General features: G+C 44.3%; 1 protein-coding gene across 1 annotated transcript; it reads right to left on the bottom strand.

The window, feature by feature from the left end:
- Positions 1-987: 987 nt before the first annotated feature.
- On the bottom strand, positions 988-26,314 carry LOC309677369 (rap guanine nucleotide exchange factor 6-like; the record flags this gene model as incomplete). The annotated part of the gene is made up of 9 exons (XM_082490166.1): positions 988-1,109; positions 1,815-2,126; positions 5,497-6,008; positions 6,648-6,873; positions 11,481-11,594; positions 17,436-17,656; positions 22,640-22,763; positions 23,672-23,883; positions 25,950-26,314. 9 exons carry the CDS (start codon positions 26,312-26,314, stop codon positions 988-990), a joined length of 2,208 nt encoding a protein of 735 aa, XP_082346292.1.
- Between the last annotated feature and the right edge of the window lie 288 nt (positions 26,315-26,602).

Here is a 26,602-nt window from a genome sequence, read left to right as displayed (position 1 = left end):
TTCCATCTCGTCCGGGCCAGAGGCAAACGCATCGTCTGAGGTTAGCAGCAGCAAGTTGTTAGCCTTCGCGAAGAGAATCGGGCGGTCCTTTCTCCCCACGTCCCTTGCGTGTTGTGAAGCGGTTTACAGAAACAGCCCCGCGGTTAGATGGTTAGACCGCTGATACCTGTTCATCTTCTGCAAAACAAGGAAGGAAGAAAGAAAGAAAAGCGTAAATGATTCCGCCGACCCTCCACCTCGGACGCAGAGGGCACCCAACAGCACCCCGTTATGGTGACAGTGGTTCTGTGAGGGCTTCGCTACTTCATGGTGGTGTTTTCACCCTCTTAATCATTGACCACATCATATTCAGTATCACCATTTATCAAATCCTCAAGTAGGCTGAGGCATTGCAGTCATACGATAAAGATGTATTGCAAAACAGAACATCCCGGATCCTCCGGAATTTATTGGCATGCAGCTCCCAATATCCCCAAAGCTACCGATTTGGGAGAAAAGCCGGTAAATTACTTTGCAACATGCAGTGAGCGTTGTATCCCAAATAAAATTAACCAAGCACTTTAAAAACAGCGAAATCGCTGTATCTAAAAAAGTGTATGGTTAAATTTAGTTCAGAAAAATTTGATTTAAAGTGTTTGAAGCAATTACGTCCTTATTTTTACATCAAAAACGTTTAATCTGGCAACTGAATTAACGCTGGGCAACTTTACGTTTTACCGTAAGCTTGAATTGCAGTACTAATATATATGTTAAATAATGTTTACGTATTTTAAAGGGCCGAGATGGGATCATTTTGCATCAGAAATTGTTTTAATCTAATTCCACGCTCATTTTAAGCCGGACTGAAATTGAAGGAAACGACCACAACGTTCTAATAAAAAACAAATGAGTTCACTAGCAAAGGGCACAGAGAGATCACATCAGTGCGTAGGTATCGAAAGCAAATCAGCAGATAAACAATTAAGTAGAAATTCCCCTGACTTGAAGTTAGTTTTGACACAACGTAAGAGCAGTCTTTTTCAGAAAAATCTTTTGCATTTTGGCCACCCGAAACGTGCCGAGCTCGGCAGCGTTGGCTGTTGCTTCAAACAAGGTCATGAAGACTTTAACTGGAAGAGACACGGTCAGGCCAAGGTGGGCTGAGAAGTCGGGTTATATTAAATGCACTTTTCCGAAGAGAAATTCACTGATATTTTGTTCAACATTTTTAAACCCAATCGCCAGAAATCCCTGTTGAGGAGGAAGGCAGCTTGAGGCCAGCGCGTGAGAACACAAATGCGAAACGAGTTAAGAGTTGTGCGAGACCCCACCGAATCCGAATTCAAAGGACCCGTTTTAGGTCCTCATCCTGATGCGCCCCCCAGCCAGCGGGACAGCACCTCACCGAGAGGGGCGGGAGATTTTCTGCACGTAATTTATAGCCCGACAGTGTCCCTTAAAGTCATCATCACCACTGAGAGGGGACAGATTTTAAAGAAAAAAAAAAAATAGTATCTACATGCTCTTAAGTGTCTCAGTTGTGCTTTGGGAGATCTCATATGTATATTTATATATATTGATTTATATATAATTTCAGGTCTATTTGGCATCAACATGCTTTTTCTAAAGGGAAGGCATTCTTTTTGTTTTCAAAAGCGTATAGACATGCACACGTATATGCATGTGTATACAGCCATATTTAGAGATTAATGAAGTTTTAATCTCCAAGAATGACCACGAGAAAGCCCAGAACATCGTTGTGAAGTAAACACTGCACAGACCAGATTCAACACAGCAGTTCACTTAACATCTACCGAGTCAGGTGTTGCACATACCATCCTCTTCACTATCTGCGTCAGTCATATCTGCTAGCTTGGGGTTGGACGGCTGCCGACTATGCCACTGAGGCATCTTCGATGAAATACAGGCCACCGGTTCACTACCGAGAGAAGCTGATGAAAGTCTAGAGAGGTCACTGTGCAGCATCTTTGACCTCTGCACTGCCACACTATAGTCTGGCGGTTTTAGGTGTGGGTGGTGGGGCGATCCTTCCTTTATGTCCGCTAAAGAAATCCCCATATATCCCGGAGGGGTGGGCGGTGGCTCCCTATACCTATCGTCCTTCTTAGGTGAGGTGACACAGTACACTGGCACAAGAAATAAGCAATGGAAATGTTAAAGAAGAAAACAAAGGAAACAAAACGTTAAAAAATCATGAAATGTTACAATGGCAAAACAGAAACTGATAACAAAATGCAAATGCAGAAACACTGGTTATAACGACAGCAGCAGATATTTACGCTTTCATTTATGTTTTCGACTTATTTTAAGAAGTCAGAGTAGCAACAGAGCCCGTGAACTCATTAGGCAAGATGCCGACTGAGCAGAGACAGGACTGTAACCTTCTCTCCGCTCAGCTTGCAACTGCGGCGCCCGTTATGTCCCTCCTCCTGCGGCACTGCCCCGCCGCGGGACGCTACGGAGCTCTACGGTGAGGACGGAGAGCCCGCACGGCGCCGCCGCCGGCTGAGCCTGCTCCCGCGCTCTCTTACGGGCTGGGAAACTGAAACAAGCGAAATTAAGGCAACTAGCCCAAAGTTGCTTTGCACGGCGCGCTAGCCGCCGACAGCAAGAACTGTTGGCTGAAGTCTACAGCGCCCACTCCATCTCCCATCAGGGGCTTAACAGAAACTCATTATAATAAAATATCACCGTATCAATTCCTGTGCAATAAGACATTAAACCACCCGGTCAGCTGTGCTACGGGAAGAGAAAAACCCTAGTATCACATGAAACTACGAGGCAAACTGTATTTAGAGCCTGCATTCATTATTTCGTATTTTCTAACATTAAACAATGCCTTCTCACGTCCATACTTCCCTTCCCCGTCCATCGGCAGTTCAGGTCACACAGGCTCTCAAACCAAAGCTTAACTTTTTTAAGTCCCCTCCCTCCCACCCTCCCCCAGGTCTGGGGCTCATGTGCATGTTAAATTGGGCTTTTTCCATGTACGTGTTGCAACAGGAGAGTTTCAAAGCTAGGGTAATTTTTAAAATCTATTAGTTGAGCGAATTTGCATTCTTCTGGTGGATACATTTTAAACAGCGCGTGTTCGTTACAGCTTCATTTATTTCAGCAACTGGAATACTTTCTTATCTTACAAGAACGTGAAAGGGTGAAAATAAAGGAGTGTTTCTATTGTGTTGGGGACTTGCGAGATTCTGGGTGTCGGCAGCAGGAACCAGAGCTGGTTCACACCTGGTGGCCCCCGTTCACGCTTGGGCTTACAGGAAAATAAAGAAAACTGGAGTCCCATAGCCCGGGTTCTAGCAGATACCTGTGGGTAGAGGCACCGATTTGTAAGAATCATTTTTGCGTAACCAGCGTTTAAACTGGGCCCCTACGAGAAGGCAGGGGAGGAGAAGGAGGCTTTCTTCTCCCTGAAGGGATGGGGAAGGGCTGGGTCCTCCCAGCAAACCCCCCACCCACGGTCTTCGTTGGTTTTGCTGACGAGGGTGGGTATATTCTTCTCCAAAGGAGAAAGCTTCAGGCTTTCTAGAGCTGATCTCTAGCGCACTGTTATAACAAAAGTAGGAACTGTATGTCCTTTTGTAAAGTTCCAATCCATAATATTTTACAAATTCTATCAAAATAAAGCATTCTAAGAGCATTTCACATCCACAGCATGAAGCGTCCATACTTTCTGTCACCCGCCCACGGTCTCGGGAGGTTACAAAACCCTTTCGCAAGGAACCCCCCTTCCCCAGCAGCTCATTACTCAAATATTCACTCTGTAAAGAGAACGGGGTGAAATTCCACACCGCCGTTAAGGGAAACCTAACTGAAAGGCAGCAATATAAATTTTGATGTCTACTATAGGTAAAAGTAATGGAAAAGCTTTTCCCTTTGGATGTACAGGAACAGCACGTGACCATTCCACACCTCTGCTGGTAAAGCAAAGGTTGCAGCATGAAACGCTCGACTGCAGAGGGCAGAGACGCGCCTGACGTTAGGAAGTCACAAAGTCATCACCTTACGCTGATTCTGCCAAGACCACATTCTGCCATTAGTATGCGATAGCGCCTTTCCAGCTCCGTTTTAAAGGTTTCAGGCCAGAAAGCTTGTGCCAATCCTTTTGGAGGACTATTCAACAGCAGCGCTCATTAAGCAAATGAACGGAAGATCCTCCGTTCGTTTGCAGCGTTCTGAACTCCCGCGGTCATTACAGACCCTGGCAGCAAGCTGTTTGTAGAGAATAAGCAAAAGGTGGAATAAAGGGGAGATATCTTTGGCGTATTGTATGATGGTGAGCAGCTAAGAGATTCGCATCGGCAAACCAAAAATTATATCCACCTATATCAGACCTTTGCCTCAGCAGACACGCGCGCGCCCTACGGAAGCTGCTGAGGGTTTCGTACCAGCGCGGCGCTACGGCCGCACGGAGGAGTCGCTACGTGGTGCAGTACGTAACCAGGATGAGAAAGAAGGGGAAGAGCTGTGAGCAAAGGTGGCGGGTACTGAACAGCTACCGCGCCATCTCCTAAAACAGCTCAGAGGCTCGCGAGCAGCTCTGCAAGGCGACAAGGGCTACAGGAGCGAGGTGCGAGCAAGTTTTCTGCAGGGCTCCGCCACGCTGCTGCCTTTCTTCTACAAAGCCAAGGAGGAGGAACGCCATCCAAGACCTCCACCCTACCTGCGGTGTTTATTCAGGCAATTACCTTTGATAACATAAACACCTCGAGCAATCCAGTTCGTAATTAAATTGCATTTCAGCTGCACCCTTGACTTACAGTCTAGAAAGCTCTGCGCTCCGTTTTATCTCGTTCCTAACCCAGCTCCTTTAGTTTTGGCTGCTAAACTCGCTAGGACGGGGAAAGAATATCTTGCTCGGTAGAACTATGCATCTTTGAAAAGACATTTTGTAAGTTTTTCTCCTTTCATATGTAGCCAAACTGCAGTCGTATAACCAAAGTTAGGGTTAGGGTTAACGCAGTTTAACCCAGCAAAGGTAGGAAGGGAATCTGCTTTGCCCTCGAGCCTCCAGAGACCGAAGCCCTGTGGATGAGAGGTGCCCCAGCCCGGAGAGATGAGAGCTCTGGACCACTCAGCAGTCACACTCTTCCCTCTCGGGTTCATGGAAAGTCTGTATTCTACGGACTTCAAGAAGCCGTGCTTGTTGCTCCTTGCCAGAGGAATGTCTGCAGCGATGAGCGTTCCCAAAATCATCCAAAAAATTGAAAGGCTACAGAGGAACCGCCTGACGTTTTCATGCAGACAGCTCTCCTGCAGACCCACGCAGTGATCGGGGGGTGGGCTGCTTTGGTATTTCAAGTTTCCTAACACAAAAGGAGGTGGCTTGAAAACACGCTGTCTGTGTAGCGTTCCGATTAAAACCACATGTAAAGCGGAATTTAACATGCCATCCAGCCCCCAGACCTGCAGAAGTCATTTCTTAACAACTTAATATCAAAACGATAACAGATGTAGAAGCTTCCGTAAGCTGTTGGCTTGGCTTACCTATCAGGCCTTTCTCTGTACTCGAAGTAACAGTTTTGTAAGTCGTATCAGCGCCTGGTTTAGAGTCCAAAACCTCCGTCTGCTCTGCCGTAGAGTTCTCCAGCCCCCTCCGCTTAATCGTCCCATAGCTTGTTTCGTAGGTGTCTGACAGCGAGCTGGAGGAGGCCCAGCTCTGCCGAGACTGATCGAGCTCCACGCTGGCTTTCGACTGCCTGTTGGCTTTGGAAAAGGCTTCAGAGTACAAATAAGCCTCCTCAGAGTAACAGTTTGTGGGATCGACTTCAGCTATAGGTCCGTCCAGCTGGGTGTGACGGTAAGAATTGAGGAGATCCCAGCTCTTCTGGTTCGGGATATTCTGGAAGTTGTCATGAGAACTACTGGAGCATGAAGTCCAGCTTCCCCGGCCGCTGTCTGCCGCCTCTACCGTGATATGTTCGTGGGAGATCTCCTCGCTGCTCATGGAGGACGTGAAAGCCATCCCTCTGATGAGAGCAGGCCTAGTGACTGGCCAGCTAGCATTTGGAAAGAACAGAAAGCAGAAAAAAAAACAAACAACAACAACTCATAAGCTTTTAAAATGAGAGTGACGTACTCAGAGACAATGACGTGGTTTAAAGGCAATTAATCTCTGCCTTTAAAACAGGTACACAGCAAGGTCAAGGCACACGGGGGCACTGACAAGAGACACTGTTATTCCCAAACTCATTACTGCACACAGGAGCTGGGCAGTTATTCCCAAGGGAATAACCAGTCTACAATGGGCCATTTACAGATCCATAAAAATCTGGTCCTCTACCAACCACAGCAACAGACCGGCAGATCTGCCTCGGGGAGAACTGACACTATCCTGTTCTTGTTCTGCTGTCTCTCACTCCTGCACTGATTGTCAAGCATCACCCTAGCTTTTAACACAACTGCAATCTCCTGCAAGAGATGTCCATCTGAGCCCCACCGATGGGAACAAGCTGGTGTCTGCTCAAGTAACAAGTTTCTTGGGAAAACAGGCTCTTCCCTTGCAGAGCAACGGGTACTCCAGCTTCCAGCAAGAGCTTTATAACCACAGCAGAGTGCCCAACTGTGCCCTGACCAAAGCTTCGTTACCCCTTCTGACACCAGGACACCAAGACCAACCAAAACCAGCTGCGCCTTACCCCGGGCACGGCTGGCCGTAATCAGCCAGCGGCTGAGGATGCTCTTTTCTCTCTGCCCCCCCCGAATCCACCACAATGAGAGACTGGGACAAACTCCTCTCATCCTGCAGCGCTGCCGACATCGAGTCCACCGAGCAGTTGCTCACGATGCTGGACCGGGATGAAATCTCACTGTGACTGGAGTCCGAGAAGTTATCAGATTTAGTGGAAGGTATGAGGGCGTAGCCTAAAGGAGAGGAGAAGAGAAAGTCTTGGTCAAAGAGCAATTCGAGTTCACTAGGTATGACAACGAAGTATTGACACACGTTTCAGCAAGGATATGTAAAAGAAAAACCAATCAAACCCTGTTTGCATACAATCGGTCCAATAAAGTTTTTAGGGTACTAAAGCTCTTGGCATCTATCAGCATCTAGCACTGTAATTTCTTAAGCATAGAACAGTTTGGGTTGGAAGGGACCTTAAGGATCATCCAGGGCCACCTCCCCCCAGCCCAGGTTGCTCCAAGCCCCGTCCAACCTGGCCTTGAACACCTCCACTCGGGGCAACCTGTGCCAGGGGCTCACTGCCTTCATAGCGAAAATATTTTTCTTTGTATCTCATCTCAATCTCCCCTCTTCTAATTCAAAGCCATTCCCCCTCGTCCTATCACTACATGCCTTTGTAAAAAGTCCCTCTCCAGTCTTCTTGTAGGCACCCTTCAGACACCAGAAGGCTGCTATAAGGTCTCCAAGTCTGGTGACACCGATAACCTACCTGCAACTCCGCTACTCTCCAGACCAGAAGGTTAATCCCACATAAGGAGGATCAAGAGCTGCAGCATGAATAGTGCGTGGATAGATACGTTCTCTCCAATTCTGCAAGCACCGAGTCCTCTAGTGTAAATGCAGTGGACTTCCCACTATCCCTCTGCCCTACTGTTGCATGAGACTCAAAAAAGATTTTGGCAGTGGCTGAGGAGATGCTGACTAAGGTAAAAGCCAGCTATTAGCACTCAGGGATTAGCCATATGGTCCATTTCAATTTTATTATCTGTTCCAGAATTAACCGAGAAGGAAGCAAAAGCGGGAAACACAACTTTGGCAGGAGCTGGCCCAGACGCCGGCGTTGCTCCTGCTGAAGAGAAACATTTGAAGACCTCACCAGTTTCACAGCAAAATATATAATGTGTTTTTTCTGCTTGGCTTACCCTTACCCTGAAATAACTTCTTTCAAACACAAATAATGTATATAGCCCCATATATCCAACACCTCCTCTTCCTAGTACCTGGAGTGAACATAAAAGAGACTGCTACACTGGGGACTTCATGGGCTCCAGCTACATATATCCTGTAGACACTTCTGCTGGTGTAGCTAAAGTGATTCCAGATGGGGTACCTGTCCCCACACTGCAAAAGAAAAGGCCCTTAGTATGGACAACTTGCCCAAGTCATTTATTTTGATGATCTTAGAGAACCAGGGGAAGAATTCAAATGAACTGAGCTCGGCAGAGTGCATCTGGGCTGGGCTGAGGGAAATCACACTCAGGTCCTTCAGGTTTAGTGACTGCTCTCCCTCCACACGGGGCCACCTGAAAGTTGACCCGTGTATCTGAGAGCACGGTCTGAACACTTCTTGAACACTGACAGGCCAGGGGCCATGGCCACTTCCCGGGGGAGCTCGTTCCAGTGCTTGACCAGACCCTCAGTGAAGAACTTTCTCCTAATATTCAACCCGAACTTCCAGCTTTAAGCTATTCCCAGGTGTCCTATCACCGCACACCTGAGAGAGATCAGCACCACCCTCCCCACTCCCACTCCCGCTCCCGAGGAAGTTGCAGACAGCAACAAAGGCATCCTTCAGTCTCCTCTGCTCTAAGCCGAGCACACCAAGTGACCTCAACCGCTCCTCCATATATCATACCCTCCTCTCACCATCTCTGTTGCCCTCATTTGGACACACTGCAATAGTTTTATATCCTTCTTCTATTGTGCAGCCCCAAAGTGCGCACAGCACCTGAGGTGAGGCCACATCAACGCTGTACACAGCGGGACAATCTCTCCTTTCCACCAGTTCACTACAAATCCAGAATTACACTGTCCCATCTACAGAATCCGCCATTTGTTCTTGTTATATTTGACAGAGTTGGTGACCGCTCAGCACTCTCATCTCTCAAGATGTCTCTGTAAGTTCTCTCTGCCCTGGAAGGAATCAACAGCTCCTCCCAGTCTGGCATTGCTGATACTTACTTGTGTGCTCCCGACTCCCCGGGTCCAGGCCATCGATCAAAAGAGTGAAGAGCACTGGCCCTAAAATCGAGTCCTGGGGAGCACCACTAGTGACAGGCCACCGGCCAGATGGTACCCCATGTCCTACAGCTCTCCTTGGGACTGACTGTTCACCCATAGTACTGTGTACCTGCCCGGCATTTTGTCCAGAAGGATACTGTGAGAGACAGTACCGAAAGCTTTGCTAAAATCCCAAACGCCCACATCTGCTGCCTGCCCTTCACCTTTGAGGTGGGTAATCTTGTCTTAAAAGGATATTAAGTTAGCAAGGCATCACCTTCCCTTCGTGAACCCATGTTGGCTTTGACTCATGACCGCGTTGCCTTGCAAGCGTTTTTCAGTAACTCCCGGAATAATCTTCTCCATCATTTTACTTGGCACTGAAGTGAGACTGGCAGCGTTAGAATTGCCAGGGTCTTCCTTCTTGCCTTCCTTGAAAACTGGAAAAACATTTGCTAGCTTCCAGTTGACTGGGACCTTCTCCAGAGTCCAGACATCACTGATAAATGACTGAGAGGGGTTCTAGCAATAGTGTCGGCTGACCCTTGCAGTACCCTGGGATGAATAAGGCCCTATAGACTTATGCGCCTTCAGCTGTGGCAGCAAATTTAGGATGTTCAGACTTCAAGCTCCCTGGAGTATTCATCTCTTTAGAGAAGTCCATGCACCATCTTATGGGCAGACTGAAGTTCACCCTCTTGTGCTGTCAGGCAACAAAATCAGGAGGTGTCTGTTAAATCAGTTTGGTTTGCTTTTTTAAATTTTAAAACAAACAAACAAACAAACAAACAAACAAACAAAAAACCCAAAAACCACCACCAAAACATTTTGCCTCCATCAGCTCTCACAGTTGTGATTTGTCCCCCTTTATCTGAGAGCAAAAGGTCTTGGATTAATGATTGTGGTGGTGTTTTGTTGCTTTGTTTGTTTGTTTGTTTGTTTTAATTTAGATAATTTTTTTTTCTTAAAGTTCCCAGTGGATTCCTCTATAGCAAATCCACTCACTGCATGTCAGGAAATATATCCCTTCACTAGGAGAAAACAGCCTATGATATGCCTTACATTATGTGCATAAAATTACAAAATTAGAACCTTTATTTGAAAACACGGGACCATTAACTGCTCCATGTATAAGTAAACGAGCATCTGTAAATTAATCAAAACATGGTCGTTCTTTACAGGAACTGTACTACATATACACTATTGACACAGTCCTCAGATAAGTATTTTTTCCCCAAATTCCTGCGAATCACTTGATTTCTCTCTTCATTTCTACCTACATGTGCCTTTAAGCTGGACTGCCATGTATTTACATCAATTAGGTGAAATGACCAGGCAGCATAAAAGCCATGCCAGTGATTCACACAACTTAATACAGGAGACTGATGCCATTAAGTCCGTAAAAAATACAGAGGTCATTTAATAGGGCATCCGGAGCCAGTGGTATACGTGCCACTGAGCACAGAGCTCATAATTGGAGAGCTTTCACAGCTTAAGCTTGATCATTGCTGTGAGATTTTTAAGAGCAAATATGAGCATTAAATATCAATATTACAGACCAGCATTTTTAAGATTAAATTTCTGTTTCCTCTCCTTTGACAATGATTAATACCTCATATTCTTTACTCTGTCTAATGGAGTCCTTAAAATTAACACAACTGTACTGCAGTAAGAAATGTTCCCACAGTCCATCTTAATTTTAAGACACCCTTCTTCAAGAACTTCAAAGATCTGGAGAACAAAAGGACTCCTTTTCGTTAAAGAGATTAACACTATGTGAAAGCTGAGTCGTTAAATAACAGCACATGCATATCAACAGACCGAACACAAATCTCCGCTGGGCTGAAAAGGTGCAAAGAGGATGCGACCAATGCAAACATACACCAATGCTGGAAGTGACCATTCGATTTACATCTTATGAGGGACTGTCTACAGTCTAATTAAGAGAATGCTGCAGAAGTTACTGTTTTCATTGACATCTGTGAAACACTATGTAACAGAAGTGCCACTGTACCCGTTCCTTGATTTCCTGAACTTCACATTATTGTCTTCACTGCACTGTAAGGGTGATTAGCTATAAATAACTGACACGAATATCTGGAAGGAAAGCACATTAAACAGCTTAAACATGTAAACGAATAACGCTAAAATAACTCATATAAAAGTCAGTATATCTGACACAAAGTGGACATCATAGTCTTTCTTCTAAAAATACATCATATAGTCTTCCTTCTCCTTCTAGACTTCACGCATAGGCAGTAAGATGTCCACACACTGCTGTTGCTATAGATACTTGCTGTACTCAGAGCATCACTGTCTTTCTCCTTTTGGTTTTCACTCCCTTCTGAAGCTTCAATGAGCTCTGCTCTCCTTTTTGCAGTAAAAGCTGTTCTTTCCCTGGAGAAGCTTCTTTCCCTAAGTCTTCTAAAGCGGGGTCCCTTCATTCTCCTGTGCTCACGCTCAGCTTCTGCCTTTTCGCTCTCATCCTCTCTTTTTCCCTTTTCACTTAGGTCAGAACTGTCTCTCGCTTTGACAATCATCCAAATTTTCTTTTGTAAATAAGCCCCACCTATTCCGTAGCTGCGTTGTCCACTGTTCTTGTTGCTGGTTTCACTGGCGAGCGATGAGGAAGAGCCAGAGAGATTCATCTGACTGCAGTTCTCTGACCGTTGGATGTTACCGACTACAACAAAGAACACACAAGCAGGTCTTGATTAGCGACGAGACAAGTAACCGCAAAAATAATGTCCTGATTTTAAAACATTCTTTTCTTCAGTCCTATTTGCATATCACTTGGGTATAGCTCAAAAGAAAATGCCATCTAAGATTAAGTGGAATGTGTTCATGCCTAAAATTATGTCTTTCTGCCGTCTGTGAAGCACCTAATTTCAGTTCAATGAGCTGTCAGCACTGCACATACAACAGGGTATGGATCACCTCAATCAAATTAGATCAGTGCTAAAAATATGCTGAAAGCAAGTTGAATTAATGAAATCATCCCAAAGAAACAAAATATTATTTTCAAAGAACCAGATGAAAGTTAACAAAAATAACATGTTTATAAGCGATGCTCAAAAAATCTCAGTGGAGCTATGTTTGGCAACCCAAGTAATTAAGCTTCTTACACATATGCTGTGTTTAAGTAAAATAAGTGGCATTCTCCTAAAGGAAACAGTATCTCGTGAAGGCAGAAGTGGAGGGACCAGCACGATCTCCCACTGGGAAGGGTGAGAAGACGCAGTCATCACCATGCCATGCCATGCTAATCCAGTGGCGTTGGGCTGTCAGTGAGTCAGAAGCAGCACAGAAGGGAGGGGGAAATGCCTTACGCCGTTGGACACCGACCACACTGGCTGACTACAAAGTGGTGTTAAGAGATTTCAAATGAATTCCCATCCAAGGTTGACTAACGATGAGGTGATGCAGGTCTTTTAAGACGAAGACATCAAAAATAAAGGGATTCTCAGGGCATCATGATAGACAGGGATGTATACAAAGCCCTATGCACGAGAACAAAAAATATGAATAGCGACTCAAGGACTCGGATGGATGCACTGCTTTCACAGCTATCAAAACCAGCTGTTCCGGAGAACTATGACCGCATTTTGTCTCCAGCTCCATCCAATCAACTTCTATTCCAGCGACCTCAGGCAAGAACATAAGATGTCTCGACAGCTGCAGTTCCTGTGCAACACTGTAGTTTTCAAGAAATCCCCAGGTCTGCGAATCCCATTCATGTAAACCGGTCACCTAAATCTGAACTGATACACTGGCAGGTGTCAGCACTAAAAATCTATCGGGAATTCCCTCAGAAGCACTTAAGCAGTTTTTAAGAAAAGAGCTGTTCCCTTTTTTATACTTCAGGCCAAAACATATAAATACATCGAAAAACTATGTCTATTTTAAACTGGAAGAGGGGAGATTTGGATGAGATCTGAGGAAGAATTTTTTCCCTGTGGGGGCGGTGAGCCCCTGGCGCAGGGTGCCCCGAGTGGCTGTGGCTGCCCCATCCCTGGAGGGGTTCAAGGCCGGGTTGGACGGGGCTGGGAGTGACCTGGGCTGGGGGGAGGTGGCCCTGCCCAGGGCAGGGGGTGGCACGGGATGGTCTTAACGTCCCTTCCCACCCAAACCATTCTATTGATCCTATTCATAGAAAAGACAGGATTGTATTCTTGACATGAATATTGTGAACTACCCTTTCTCTTACACGTCATTACCGACAAGCGTGCCTGCCACCGCCCACCCCGGTTTTAGTACAACACAGGCACGAGTTCCCGAGAGGGATGCTGCCGCGCGCACGGTGAACGTTCAGCCGGCACACGTACCTTTGCGTGGAGAGCCCTGAGGAGAGGCAGGTGGGCTGGAGTGCAAAGACGACGCCATGGACATAGTGTCATCTGTTTGTTTCTTACTACTCACTTCCTCAGACAAGCTCAATGACTTCTGTGGGGAGCCTGTACCTATGGAAGCAACGGAATCACTGGCTGAATATTGTTCTTCCTCCAAGGCAGTCATATCTGGTTAAACTACAAGTAAGCACCATGTTGAACAGTCACTGGAGTATTCAGGGAAGAGAGGAGCAGATGCTCGGATGAATTCTGCATGGGAGGCAGTCTCCATTTCAAATTTAGATCAGGTCAGCAGTGGCCGCTGCTACCGCTGACTGCTCACCAGAAGCGTGTTCAAACACCCAGGTCATAACTGGAACCATTGCAACAGATACGCTAGTTGTGGTTTTGGCAAAGGACTAAAAACTACAACGTCTAAAGCTTGGAGGAAACCCTTGCCCATGACGCTGTTGGGACAGTGTGAAAAACAATGTGCGTCACAGCCAACAACTCTGTTCAAGATCTTCACAATCAGGAGTTCTCAAATCAGCACTCTGGGGCACTATCCACAGCTTAGCGAGTTCAGCAAAACCAGCGTACCGCCGTACTTCGCGGACTGATGGTTTGGTATTTCTTGTTCTCGATTAGACCACCTCGCAGCTGACACGGTGCTGAGGAGTTAATTTAAGTTCTCAAAAGGGGGTTATATCATCAGCGCTAAACACTTAACACACGGGAATGAAGAAACGCCTCTCGGCAAAGCTTCTGGAACAGATCAAGCTGACTTTTAAGAGGAGACTTGAAATAAATACTAACTGGAAACGCTATTTTATATGCTGCAATATACTGTTTTCTGAAGTTATTTTAATGGATATTGATGCTCGACATATAATAGAATCATTTCATAGCATTTACTGACTGCAACTAACTTTAATAACTCACAGTTATAACTCACAGTTATAACAGATATTCAAATAGGTCAAAAGCATTTTAATACGTGATACTGCTTTGCACCTAGCAAATTTAGAGACAGAAAAAACTTGATGCTTGTTAGGAGCAACTAATAACATGTTGCTCCATTTGACAATAATGTTGTTATAATGGTGTTCCAGAGGTTAAAATATTAAATGTCTGCAATTTGTTTCAATGCACCTAAATATATTATACTTCATTTTGTCATGGAAAGAAACGAGCCATGTTGTTCTACTCCGTTTGTGCAAGATCCCTTTAGAATGCAGAAATACAGAGGAAAAGACTTAAGACCGTACATCTGCCCTGTTCAAGAGAGGTATCGAGATTACGTTAGTTAGAATGTGTTCTTTAGTTCAAGGAAAAAAAAAGTGACAAAGCAAGAGCGTATTTGGATACAGCACATTACCATTAGCTGTTTCAGGAAAAATTATTGAAGATTGTGCAAATGACTAAGTAAACAGCACATTCTCTTAAAACACAGTAATAGGCTTCAGCTATTTTAAAATGAAGGAATTAAATGAAGCACAATGGTATCTCAAATAATCCTCCCTCTTATTTACTTTATCTATAAAGCTCTCCAGACAGGTGAACTGAGGATACTCACTGAATGTGACATGATCCTTCGTCTGTCCCTTTTTCCTACTGGGATATAAATTCACAGTTGGAACCTGAAGAACTTGACTCATCCTGTTTTGTTGATGCTGATGGGCTTTAGTGGTTTGGCCAATCGATCTCATGGGTACTGGAGACATTTCTGAGGATTTCGCTCCTCTTCTCTCACTTAAATTCTTCGTCACTGTTATGGAAGAGTTGCATATAAATATCTCGGGCTTTGAACTGCAGGATTATTACAGTCATTCGAGTACAACCATCCAGACAAAGCAACCGTGGTATGAAGCAGATAAAACATATTTGAAACCATTTCTAGTCCAAACACACCTATCTCGTTACACTGAAGAGGCTGTTGGGTGAAATGGCATTAAAAAAACCCTAAACTCTTTAAAGCGTCATAGAGGTACTTTACCAAAAGACAAAAAACGTGATTTATTTCTACCACAATTAAAGTCCGTATTTCAGATGTTTGTACATAAAATGCAAAAGCATCACAGCGTCTCCTTCAAAATGACGTAATGCCACCGAAGGCAGAAGGAACCGCTGGTTTGCGATTGGCACCAAACCTTTCACTAGGTGGCACAATTGATTTACAACGCAGGGCGCTGATTCAGTTTCTGCTTTAATCACGCAGCAATTAATAAACTCTGAAGTTAAGGCCATCTGACTTCTCCTTAAATTCCCCTGGAAAAGTCTGGATTGCAGCATCCCTGCTGCTGGTTCCTTCTGCAAGCAAGGCCAGGAGGATCTCGGCACCGCGACGAGAGACCGGGGGACTGCGCCTCCAGTTTCTCTGGCTACGTGCCCAAACCCCTACCTGCACAAAACCACTCTGCAAAGGCGAGCAGCAGGCTCCCCGACTACCCACAGGCACTTGGGCAAAGCCGGAAGGTGGGTAAACGCAGGGAGTGCGGGAGAGCTCCCCGAGAGCGGCTCTGCGCTCCCACTCCGGCGGAACGAACGCCGCGGCGGGGCTGGCAGCCCCCTCCGGCCCGCGCCGCTCCCCCATCCCTTCTGCGAGCTCTGCGACCTACCAGCGTAATCTCAACCAGATCCGTTACCCGGGGTTTTGGGGCTGGGGGTGGGGGGGGGTCTGTGGGGAGGTGCTCCAGGTACTTTAATAATAACTTTAATAATACGCCGCTCTACTATATATTTACTTGTATATCCACTTAACCTTCATTTTCCCTTCTTGACATTTAAGAAACAAAGGACTTGATGTGCTTAACTACACGGAGTAAAACAGTCAGTATATATTCCCTGTTTTTACTTCCAAATATCTACGGCTAGCACTGCTCAAACAAGGTGTTACATTATTTATTAAAAACAACTGAAAACCAACCTCATAACATTTACGTTTGTCTCCTGGGCACAGTATGGCCACTTGTTATGTCTGCACACAAATCATCTATCAAGAATTTGTCCTGACATGCTTTAATTTATTGTTTCGGCAGGGGAGTAAAGCATACAACCCACAACGGTGTCACCTCTAAGTAGAAGCGTCCTGCGCCACCGCGTACCTGGCTGAACGCAGCACGCGCACAACACCTCTACGAGCAATGCAGGATGCTGCGCGTATTTCTGTTCAGAGCTACCTGTGATTTCTGGCGACCTCAGGCACAAGGCCAATGTCAATACACAGAATTTAACATTTTTTAAAAGGGAGTCAAGTATGGCCATTTCCAGGATTGCCACCTCGCTGCTATTTAAAAGGAAATACTAAAAAAAAAAAATGGCATAGGAAGGCACCATACGAAATACCAAGGATCTGCATTCTTAATACTGAATAACGGAAAGGGTTTAAAACTTTACTTTCAAGACGCCATCTCCTAGTCATGCTTTTAACTCACCTCCTCAAAGAAAAAATGGTATTTGAGGACAAAAAAAAAGTCCTAAAATGCTGCATTTGGACAACAGATGAGCAAGAAACATCATTCTGATTAGCAAGGTTGCTACTCTTCCATTCTGAAACAAGTCTACCTTTCAAGCAAGTGAAAATTTCTAAGGATCAAAATAAAATGCAATTACCATTTCTCATTTTTAAATGAGAACGTACTGACCTGTGTGAGACAGCAGGGCAGAAGGCAGTTTGTTTAGCTAGCCAGTTGCACAGGAGTTCAAATTATGAAAACTGTCCTGCTGTAGCCCTCAATTTGTGACTGTCAAGCCACGTCAATCCCCTCAGTCAATACCGACCTAACTTCTCCTTCTCAACAATCTTCATTTATTCTAAGCTGTAATCCATTGCAGTTTCTATATTGATTTTCTCTCTTTTCATTTTCTTGCTGTTCGTATGGTAAACGTTACTTTTATCCTTCCTAATTCCATACAAGGACAGCAGGACAAGAATAGAGCTAATGTACTATTGAATTTCCTTCCAGGCTGATGAAAAGACACACAGTTTAAGAACTATAGGTCAAAACAGAAAACATCACTGACGTTTTTTGAGTTCAACCAAGATCAGAAGACGCTGGCTTGCTGAAACCTTTAGTCCACGAATTGACAAACAAGCACTTACTGGAGTATTTTTTCTTGAAGGGAGAAGAAAAAGATCTTAAATGAGTATTTCCAGGGAAGGAATAAGATTTTTATAAGTTTTCTAGATCACTTACGAGTGCTGTATGCAGGCTCACACTGCAGTGACAATATTTGGATCTTTTCTTCGTCCGTCTCTACGTTCAGGTTGGACAAGTACTGCTTCACCTTCCTCGCCATCTGCGCATCCTCGTACAGCTTCTTGGCGTTCAGAAGCGAGCTGCGTCGGGCACGTTTTTTGTGGGCGCCTCCCTGTACGTCCAGCATGTTCGAGTTCGTGCTGCCCTGGCTCAGAGATCTAGAAAAGAAAAGAGCAGAGCAGTAAATTGTCAGTTCTCAACAGCATTGAGGAGCCACAGTAGCACACGCCAAAGCAGATTAATACCAATAATCTTCAGTTAGGGCTAGTGCATGCTGATGCGAATGAGTTAAAGAGATGAGCAGCAGTAAAACAACGCTCGTCTTAAAATATTCTGGTAAATTGATAGCAGCGATTTCAGTCTAGAAAAGGATCGCGTACGAAAGTGTGGAACTAGCAAGAATGAGGCGCAATGCTGCGGAAAGTCCCCGTTTAGTCTTGTTCTGCAAAACCCGGGCTACTTCCACTGCACGCGCTAAGAGAGGACAAACTTGACAACTTTGGGCGTTTAAGGCGCTGGGTACCCAGCGTTCGCATCAGGCGTACAACAGCAGCTCCTCCCAGTTCAGCTGAGTACACACGTGCCTACTGTAATCCTCTGAGAAAACTGAGCTTCTGACTATGTTTAAATAAGGGGAAAAGTTACGTTAAATATGTAAGGTACATTACATTACGCACTTAACTCCTTTCTCCAATTAAGTGAAAACATTCACAGGAGAGCAGCTCATTAAAAAAAAAAAATAATAATTATCCCAACAAAGGCGAGGGAGGCCGTGACAATACACGGATGCCCAGACTTGTACGGACTTGCAGCTATGAAAGACAACGCTCGTCAATGCTGCTAATTTTGAGCTGCCAATTCTGTCAGTCCCTGAAACAAAAAGAAATGATCCCCAAAAGGTTCACGTGCACCAGTTACTGTCCCTGGAAGTCGCTCCTACTCGCACTGCATCAGCGAGCCGGGGAAAGTTCAGATATACACATCACCTGTTTCAACTGCCCAAAGTCCTATGGCCACACCAGTCCTAATCCAGTTTTTAATAAATGGAGATCACACTATACGTTACATGTCAATTGTAACGGAAAGTGTCAATAAAGTTGTTTAAAGTTACTTTTTTTCTGTTGTTTTTTTTTTTTTTAAACATTCAGAGGAATAACTTTATTTTAAAAGGTTAAATTATTTGTAAAGATGTTTTTCACGATCTTGGGTGCGTTTACAGAATCCCAAGTGGCAGAATAAACAATCCCCAGTGCAGAAGAGCCATAACGGCCAAAAGAGTCACGAAGAAACATATTGTTTGAGGAGGTCTACGGAATCAAACACACTGAGCTTAAAAATAAGAAACGGGGGAAAATAGCTGACTGCAGTATTTTCAAAGACGTTAAATAAATCAGCCTAAGAGAAAATACAAGCTTAAAAAGCGGCCAAAATGTATAGTTTAATTAAATAAAAAAGCAATGCTATTATAGGCAAAGAGAGGCAAAAGGCCTGATGGACTGTTCGCACCTATTTGCACCAAGGGGCGTTCCCATCTCCTACGGGTAAGAACAAAGCTAATATCTATATATAATGAAACAGGAAAATACATTATGTTCATTTTTAATGATACAAGTATTTCATTGCTTACGTACGCCCTGTTTTGCTTTTAAGTCTGGACGTGACTTTTATAAGGCAATTTAATTCAATTCCCTTTAAAAATGATTTTTCTTTATTCAATCCCAAGGATTAGAAGTTTCGGTTAGCTCCAGTCGGGTCCTAAGTATTCCTCCCCGCCAGCCGAGCCCTCCCGCAGCGAGGGCATCCAGGCGCTGCTGATCTTGCCCAGGGATGCAAACCCGCTCTCCGCACCCGTCCAGCCCAGCCCTGGCGCTCCCCCATCCCCCTGGCGGGGGCAAATCCCTTCCCGGCGCAGGAGAGCCTGCGCACTCTTTGCTGACCGACCCCGCTGCCGCCCCAGGCTTCCCCGGCCACCGGCGGGAGGGCAAAGCACCGTGAGCGTTTCTGCCTCCATCCTGTGTCCCAACTGTCGGCACGCTAACGCGTAGCCGGCGTTACAGCAGACGCTCACAGTATGAAAAGAAGCAGAGTTTCAAAGTGCAAAGGCACATCGGCTCGGGTACACAGGTAACAGTTTATGGGCGAAAATACACATAAGAACACGTAAAATACGGCAACAGTGTCATCGTAAAATCACTGCCGTATGCGAGAGTCGGGAATTTCACCAGCCAATCTTAGCGCTCTCATTTGTGGTCATTTCAACGCTCAGTCCTCGCGCAATCAAGGCTGCCAGTGAAACCAGTGAGGATTCTGGTGCATGACATGTGACATACGTTTTAAATATACACTAAAAACAAACACCTTGAAGCTGGAAATCGAACTTCAGAGGGGAAATTACTGTATCGTTATTACAATTCAATGAGTCCTTATGGTTTAAAAAGCGTAACGGCTTAAACTTTTCTGTTACACCTTAAAAAGCAAGTTATTTATTTCCCAAAACAGTTTGCCTTCCAATATAACTGCACAGCGGGGTTTTTTTTATGCACAAAGCTAAAACTCAAACAATTTACTCAGTACACAAAAGCAACTCAGAATTTTTATAGCTGCAGTATAACGTTGACTGTAACCCCTTACTCCTGTTTTCCAAAAAATACGTATCGCAGGGTTAATAAAATGCATGCTGTATTTCAGATGCATGCACTAACGAGGAGGATGCAGTATGTTAAGAGTTGCATAATCTTTATTTATCTTAGTTGCATTCATCTCTACACTTACCCCAAACTTCTCCACCTCTTCTTCCTGTAAGCAAGAGCCATATACATTGAAGCATGTATTTGAACAGAAAAGCACAGGAAAAAAATAAAACAGTTGAGAGTCAGGAAGAAAGATGTAGACAGGAAAGAACAGAAAAGAAAAAATTTCTATACAGCCAAATTCTTCTCAAACAATAACACAATGTTTTAATGGAATGCGAGGGCAGGACTTGCTCAAACACTTTTAATATGGAAGAACACCTATCAGGTTTTTGTTCTGAAGTTTAACCTATGAATTTTAAAACCAAACTGGCATTAAATTTTTTTTGTTAAGTATTTCCCGTAAGTCAAATTCAATTTTGAGGGCGTGAGCGAAAACTGTTTTAACTTATTCATATTGCAGCAAGCGTGATTAAATTAATTTATTGCTTGCACTGGGACTGTAGTAAGCGTGTGAGAAACCACCATCAGCATTCACGTTCATGATGTTGTTTTCTCTCGATCGCTTGCTGGAAAACAAGCAAGTTGCCAAACACACACGGAAAAACTAGATGCTCTGTGTTAATCAGTAATGAACTTGCTAGCGAGCCTCACGTTACCACTAACAAACATCTTTTCTTGTTCATTTTTCATCTTCTTCAAAAGCATTTATTGGTGCTTCATAACAAAAACTGATAGATCAAACACCAGAGGCAATGAAAATGAATATAAATGATGTGAAAACATGGAATTATTTTCTTTTAATCTTCGGCACTATCTCTAATATTAGATGCCCGAGCGTTTTATGTCAGTGTGTATATTTTAAACTACAGTCATTAAAATGTGTTCTGTAATTCTGAAAAACCTACTGAACCTATTTACTATTAAATTCATTTAATGATTACACTTCATTAGGTTCTAGAAAGTGCATGGGGCATCAGGGAAATTTATTTATAGACTGATTTAATCTGTGAAGGCCAAAGTTTCTGAAAAAACATTGTAACTTACTGACAAGTTATGTTAAAAGGGGAATTTTGCTGATTGAAATCCAATAGTACGAAGGGGAATCTCCACGTTGAAAGGAGTCCACGTTTAAACATTAACGAGGGATCCGATATTTTTGCCTAAAAACTCAACTGGACCAATTTCAAACAAAATACTTGTGTTTCCGGATAGTCAGCGTGGAAAACAAAAGCCAGACAGGAATGGTGACAGCCATTTGTGGTGACAGTCAGTGGTTCCTGACCAGTGGAAGAGCAGAGGGAACCGCATCCCCGTGCTCTTACAGCCGCCCTGTGTCCTGCACACGCGCGCTCCTTCCACTGCGCGGGTGTAACCGAATCCATAAACCGAAGACAACTCCGACCGCAGAGGTGACCCATCCACCGGGACGCTGTCAGGGCTGGCGCAAAGCTCACTGCCCCCGTCCCACCCTCCGCCCCCCCCCCGTGCTCCGCTGCCTCCGCGGCGTGCGCAGCGCTGCCGGGGCTGCACACACCTCACACCCCCCCACAGCACTACTCTGGCATTTTTTGAAGTAGAAACCGTGTAGTGATTCAGCACGGTACGTCACCTTGTCACCAGCTGCCCCCCCGAACTGCAGCCTGAGGGGTTCCCGTGAGGACGAGAGGCAGACTAACGGTGCAAGGAAAGGAGCAAACCCTCCTGGCAGGGATCCACGGGCACCGGCACCCTGCACGGACACACCGCAGTCGCCGGTGCCTTTAGTTCAGCCCGCGGGAAGCAAACAGGTGCAGGAGATTATTTTAGTGGCACTAAATATAATCCGGAGCCAATCAGCACCAGATTAGAAGCTGGAGTGCTTCATTCTGCAGTGTGGTGACACACGGCCTGATGATGTTCTGCATCAGGAAAAAAAAAAAAAAAAAAAAAAAAAACCCACAAGAAAACACCCTCCACCTCCCTACAGCCCGAACAGACCAAGCATTACACAGGTGGAGCCAGCTGTGTTCTATTTTGTTTGGTTTTAATATGTTATCGGTAGAGTTTTGTTCTGAAGCAACATCTCAGATTTAGAGATGGGTGATTTAGGTGCTTTTATTTTTTTTATATACGCGTGTGTGTGTATGTGTGTGTGTGTACTCCTCCCTAATATTATAGCTCTCCTGAACCTCTACTGATACTAACGTTTTATTTAGCAAAAATAGGAATCATTACAATTAGAACCTATTCCTCTTTGCTTTTTTAAAGACAACAAATTGGTTTAGTAGCCCTTAAAAGCAGGTTTTGGAAGCATTAATTGTACTGCCCTAATTTGATAAAGACTGCGGTTCCGATGGTAAATGTCAATGGTGAGTTACACAGTGAGATATTACGTACTGATGCACACACGAACCCAGACCCCTGCCCACTGAGACACCGTCAATCCTACTGCCTTTCTAAATTGCACACCTTTGTCTGAACATCACAGCCGGATCCATGTTTGCCGAGGTCATTCTGACAACTTGGCGAATTTCTTTGGCGATCATTCTGAGTTTCTCAAAATTCACCAGGCCATCCACTTTAGAGTCATTTCCTGCAGAATTGAAACATGCGCATGCATGAAAAAAAAAAAAAAAAAGAAAAAGAAAAAAGAGTAAGAAATACTTTTTTAATGAGCAATGTGTTTCTAAGTCCCCCGCATTACCCGTTCTCCCTCAACAAAACTGCTTTAATCAAAACAGCAAGAAAACAGGGAAATCTGGCAAAACACACCTGACTATCAGGCCCACTCAGACTACCGAGCGCCGCTCTTGTAATCTGTTTCTAAAGGAACACGTATTAGGAGGATGAAAAAGCAGTAACTGAACTATGCCCCAATTCATTGGCATAGATATTAAAATAATATAAATATAGAACTGACACCAACAGCATTCACATTCTGAAATTAGTTCAAATAGTTCTGAAACACCACGACCAAGGATTGGGCACGTTTTGGAAACGCTTACCATCTTAACCGATTGTGAACAGAACTTTGGGTAAAAGGAGAAAAGAAAAAGGAAATGTTTAAACAAAACCCCTCGAAAATGCTGAAAGTGAGAGTGGGAGGTGTGATAGCAGCGTAGCTGTCTGAAAGCCACAACACGGAACAAAAACCTAGAAACATCGCAGCAAAGTTGCAGTAAGAGAAATATATTGGAAGTAGTGTAACTACCAGTTCGCACGCTCACCTACTCTTCCATCCTGAACCTTAGCGCGGCCGATGAAGATTAAACACTGCTTTTAAAACTGTTAAAAATATGCATTTAATTCTTAGGGTTTTGTCTAAGATCAGTCCCTTCCCTTATGCGTTCAGAGTTCTGTTTTATTTTACTCCTACAAAGGACGCACCAAATGCATCCTACTGGTGGCAGCTTCTTTTAGACATTTGTTGAATCACGGAGCGCCAAAGAAAGGGCTAAAAAGCGTATTCTGTGCTTCATAATTCTTTCTCTCTGACATTACCTTCGTGCAGAAACGTGATATCCTTCTTGACAACAGGAAAGAGTGGAATAATGGGAGGCTGCATGCTCTGGCTGCTGAGGATGTTGCGGTATTTTGCCATGTTTCGAGATGGATCAAAAAGATCTTGAAGGTCTCTGAGGTGCTTTTCGTACTTGCTCGGTAACTTCTCCCAAGTGCCTCTGAGACGCGCTACCGGTGCCAGATTTAACCCGCTGTAAGGCAGACACACTTCAGTGTTAGCTGTTAGCGGAATCATTACCTTTCCTAACGAAGTAAAGGGTTGTGTTTTTTTGCTGTAAGGATTAAAAATAGCTTTCCCAAAGGTAACTGTAAAGCTGGGTGAACGCCAGGCTGCAAACTCATCACAAGAAATCTCCGCTGTGCACTCTCCTGAGCATGTGAAAAAGGGAACCATAAAAAGCATGAACGCTTCCTATTCGCAAGGTACCAGTTTCCAGCCAGCCTGCCAAAACAAGCTGTGGGTAACACGGTACCGCTGCCCGTTTAATTTAAGAACCACCGCTCTCCTGTAAAAATGTAATACACGGCTACAGTGGCACGTGAGAACAGCACTCAGCTCATCCCAAGCGAAAGCGGCCGGAGTTAAGAGGAGTAAGTTTGGCGCATTTGTAAATGAGCACCAACGAGCTGAGAATCAGAAGCAGCAGATATGCTAAAACCTGTTATTGTGTCCTCATTCTCATTAAGTAAATACATATCCAGAATTAGATGGCTGCAACAAAATTATATATATATATATGTATATGTCTCCATCCTCCCTACCACAATTTGTCACCAACTTTACTCAAGAAGTACTGCAATGATTGCAAAGTCCCTGTAGCTGCAGAGTCCCTGTAGCTGCAGAACTGGAAAGTGATATTCTCCAGCACTCATTAGTAAATCCAAAAATCATACAATTACTGAATTTGTCATTCTAAGATATTTTTTTTCTCATTTTGAAAGCTTCAAAAACTTATTTTGTATTTGGGTTGGGTTTTTTATACAGATTTCTCTCCGTACTATTGTCAAACCGCAAACGAAGCCTTCTCTCACGTGAAAAATCAAACATACGCCCCACGCAGCTCCTCTTTTCCACGCTGCATTAGGATGGTTATCTTCCCATTTCGTGAAACATATGGCATCCTATTGATAGGCCATGCAAGGCAAGGAAGAAAGAGAACCCCTGTGGCATATGCTAACAAAAAGATACTCTTCTGGAACTAAGGGTAAACCAAAAGCTAATTTATTTGCCTTTTTTTTTTTTTTTTTTTGGACCAAAGACCACTTCAGTCATGGCCTGATGAGACTTAACTGAGAAGTAGGAAGAATCATTTCTCACAGTAAACCATGAGAAATTATGGAGGAGAATATAGAAATCAGATTCAGTAGCCACGTGTGTATTCACCATGTAATGAGTAGCCACAGCCCCAATGGCTGCTCAAACATCCTTTAAGGAAATTAATTAATTCTTTAGTGTACGACTACACAGTATCATTTGATAGACTGCCTAGACATAGGAGAAGCTATTTAAAAATGGTATTTTCAAAGAGAGTGCTGATGCTGGGATACAGCACGAATCCAGATCTTTGTCTGATGAATCACAGTGCCTTTAAAAAAAAAAAAAAAAAAAGTAAAACCTGGGTATAACATAAATGCAAGTAAAGGAAATGCTGAACTCGTGCTGTTAAAGTAGCAGCATCCAGTATAAATCAGAAGAGAAAGTCTAAATGTGTAAATGAAGAGGAAAAAAAAAAAAAAAAATAGAGAAGAAGCAAATGACAGGAAAGAATGAAAAGGAAAATTAAACTAAAACAAGACTGATTTGAGGAAGTCCTGACAATGAAAGGAAGAAATAAAGTAATCTCATCATCGCAGATATGACTCAGTGCACGCTGAAAAAGTAACAATGACTGAAAAAAGAAGGGAAATTGGGTGCGGGAATCACAGAAAATGACAGCAATGTTCAGGCAGGTTTCTGAAGTTCATCAACCAAACAGTGCTTTTGTCCAAATCTCTCTCCCTGCCAGGGAACGCTCAAGGAAGAGACAGCCACATCAACCGCTGCAATGAGACCGAACTCCCGAGGCTGAGGGAGGAAAAGACTGCAGCGACAATACAGCTCTCGGACAGTCTGGCTTTGGAAAAGCTCGGCAATTCCCTTCAAACCCCCCGGCCCCCCCGGTAACCTGTTCAGGATACACCTATTTCTTCTCTTTCCATTCCGATTAACAGAATTGCCTTTGCCCAGATCAGATCTGACAAATGGGAAGTATTTTACCTTATAACTGCGAACATGGAATTGAAATTCTTGCATTCTCGACAGTGGAGGGCAATTTTAATGAAATGCTTAATAATCTTCATTCTTTTGAGCTGGTTGGGCTCTGCCAAAATTTCCATGGCAACCCAGAACGTCTCTTGATTGATGACATCCTCAAACTGTTTCAGGTGAGCATTTCCTGTTTTGGAGTCCAGCTTATAAAGGTCATCGATGTACTCCGTAGGCTCAATATTGCGAAATAATTCAAAGTCTCTCATGGAAAGCTGAGTGGCCACCTCGATGGTGCTCAGCTGCAGGAGGGAAATTTGGCTCTCTCTCAGCAGCTCTTGAGCATCCTCATCCGAGCATAAGGTCTCTGTCTCCATATTGTTTTTTAGATAATACCTGAAGAATAATTGAGTTACAATAGAAGGTTAGAGACGCTCTGCAGAGAGTTTGTGGACACAAAGACACTGAACTACACCGATCAACGTGGACGCTACTGACACCGCGGGGCTGTCTGCATGAGAGTCTTTCCGTGTTAACTGTCGACAACCCAGGGTAAGAGACAGAGACAGAGGCACGAAGGGACAGCATAACCTTGTGCTTCAGCTACTATAAAATACCATCATTACACCGAAATAAAAAAAAAAAAAAATATCAAAAGCTGTTTT

Source organism: Vanellus vanellus (genome assembly GCF_965231255.1).
Source record: "Vanellus vanellus genome assembly, chromosome: 13".
Taxonomy (NCBI): Eukaryota; Metazoa; Chordata; class Aves; order Charadriiformes; family Charadriidae; genus Vanellus; species Vanellus vanellus.
The sequence above is the reverse complement of the archived record's forward strand: the minus strand, read 5'-3'. Positions and strand labels throughout refer to the sequence as shown.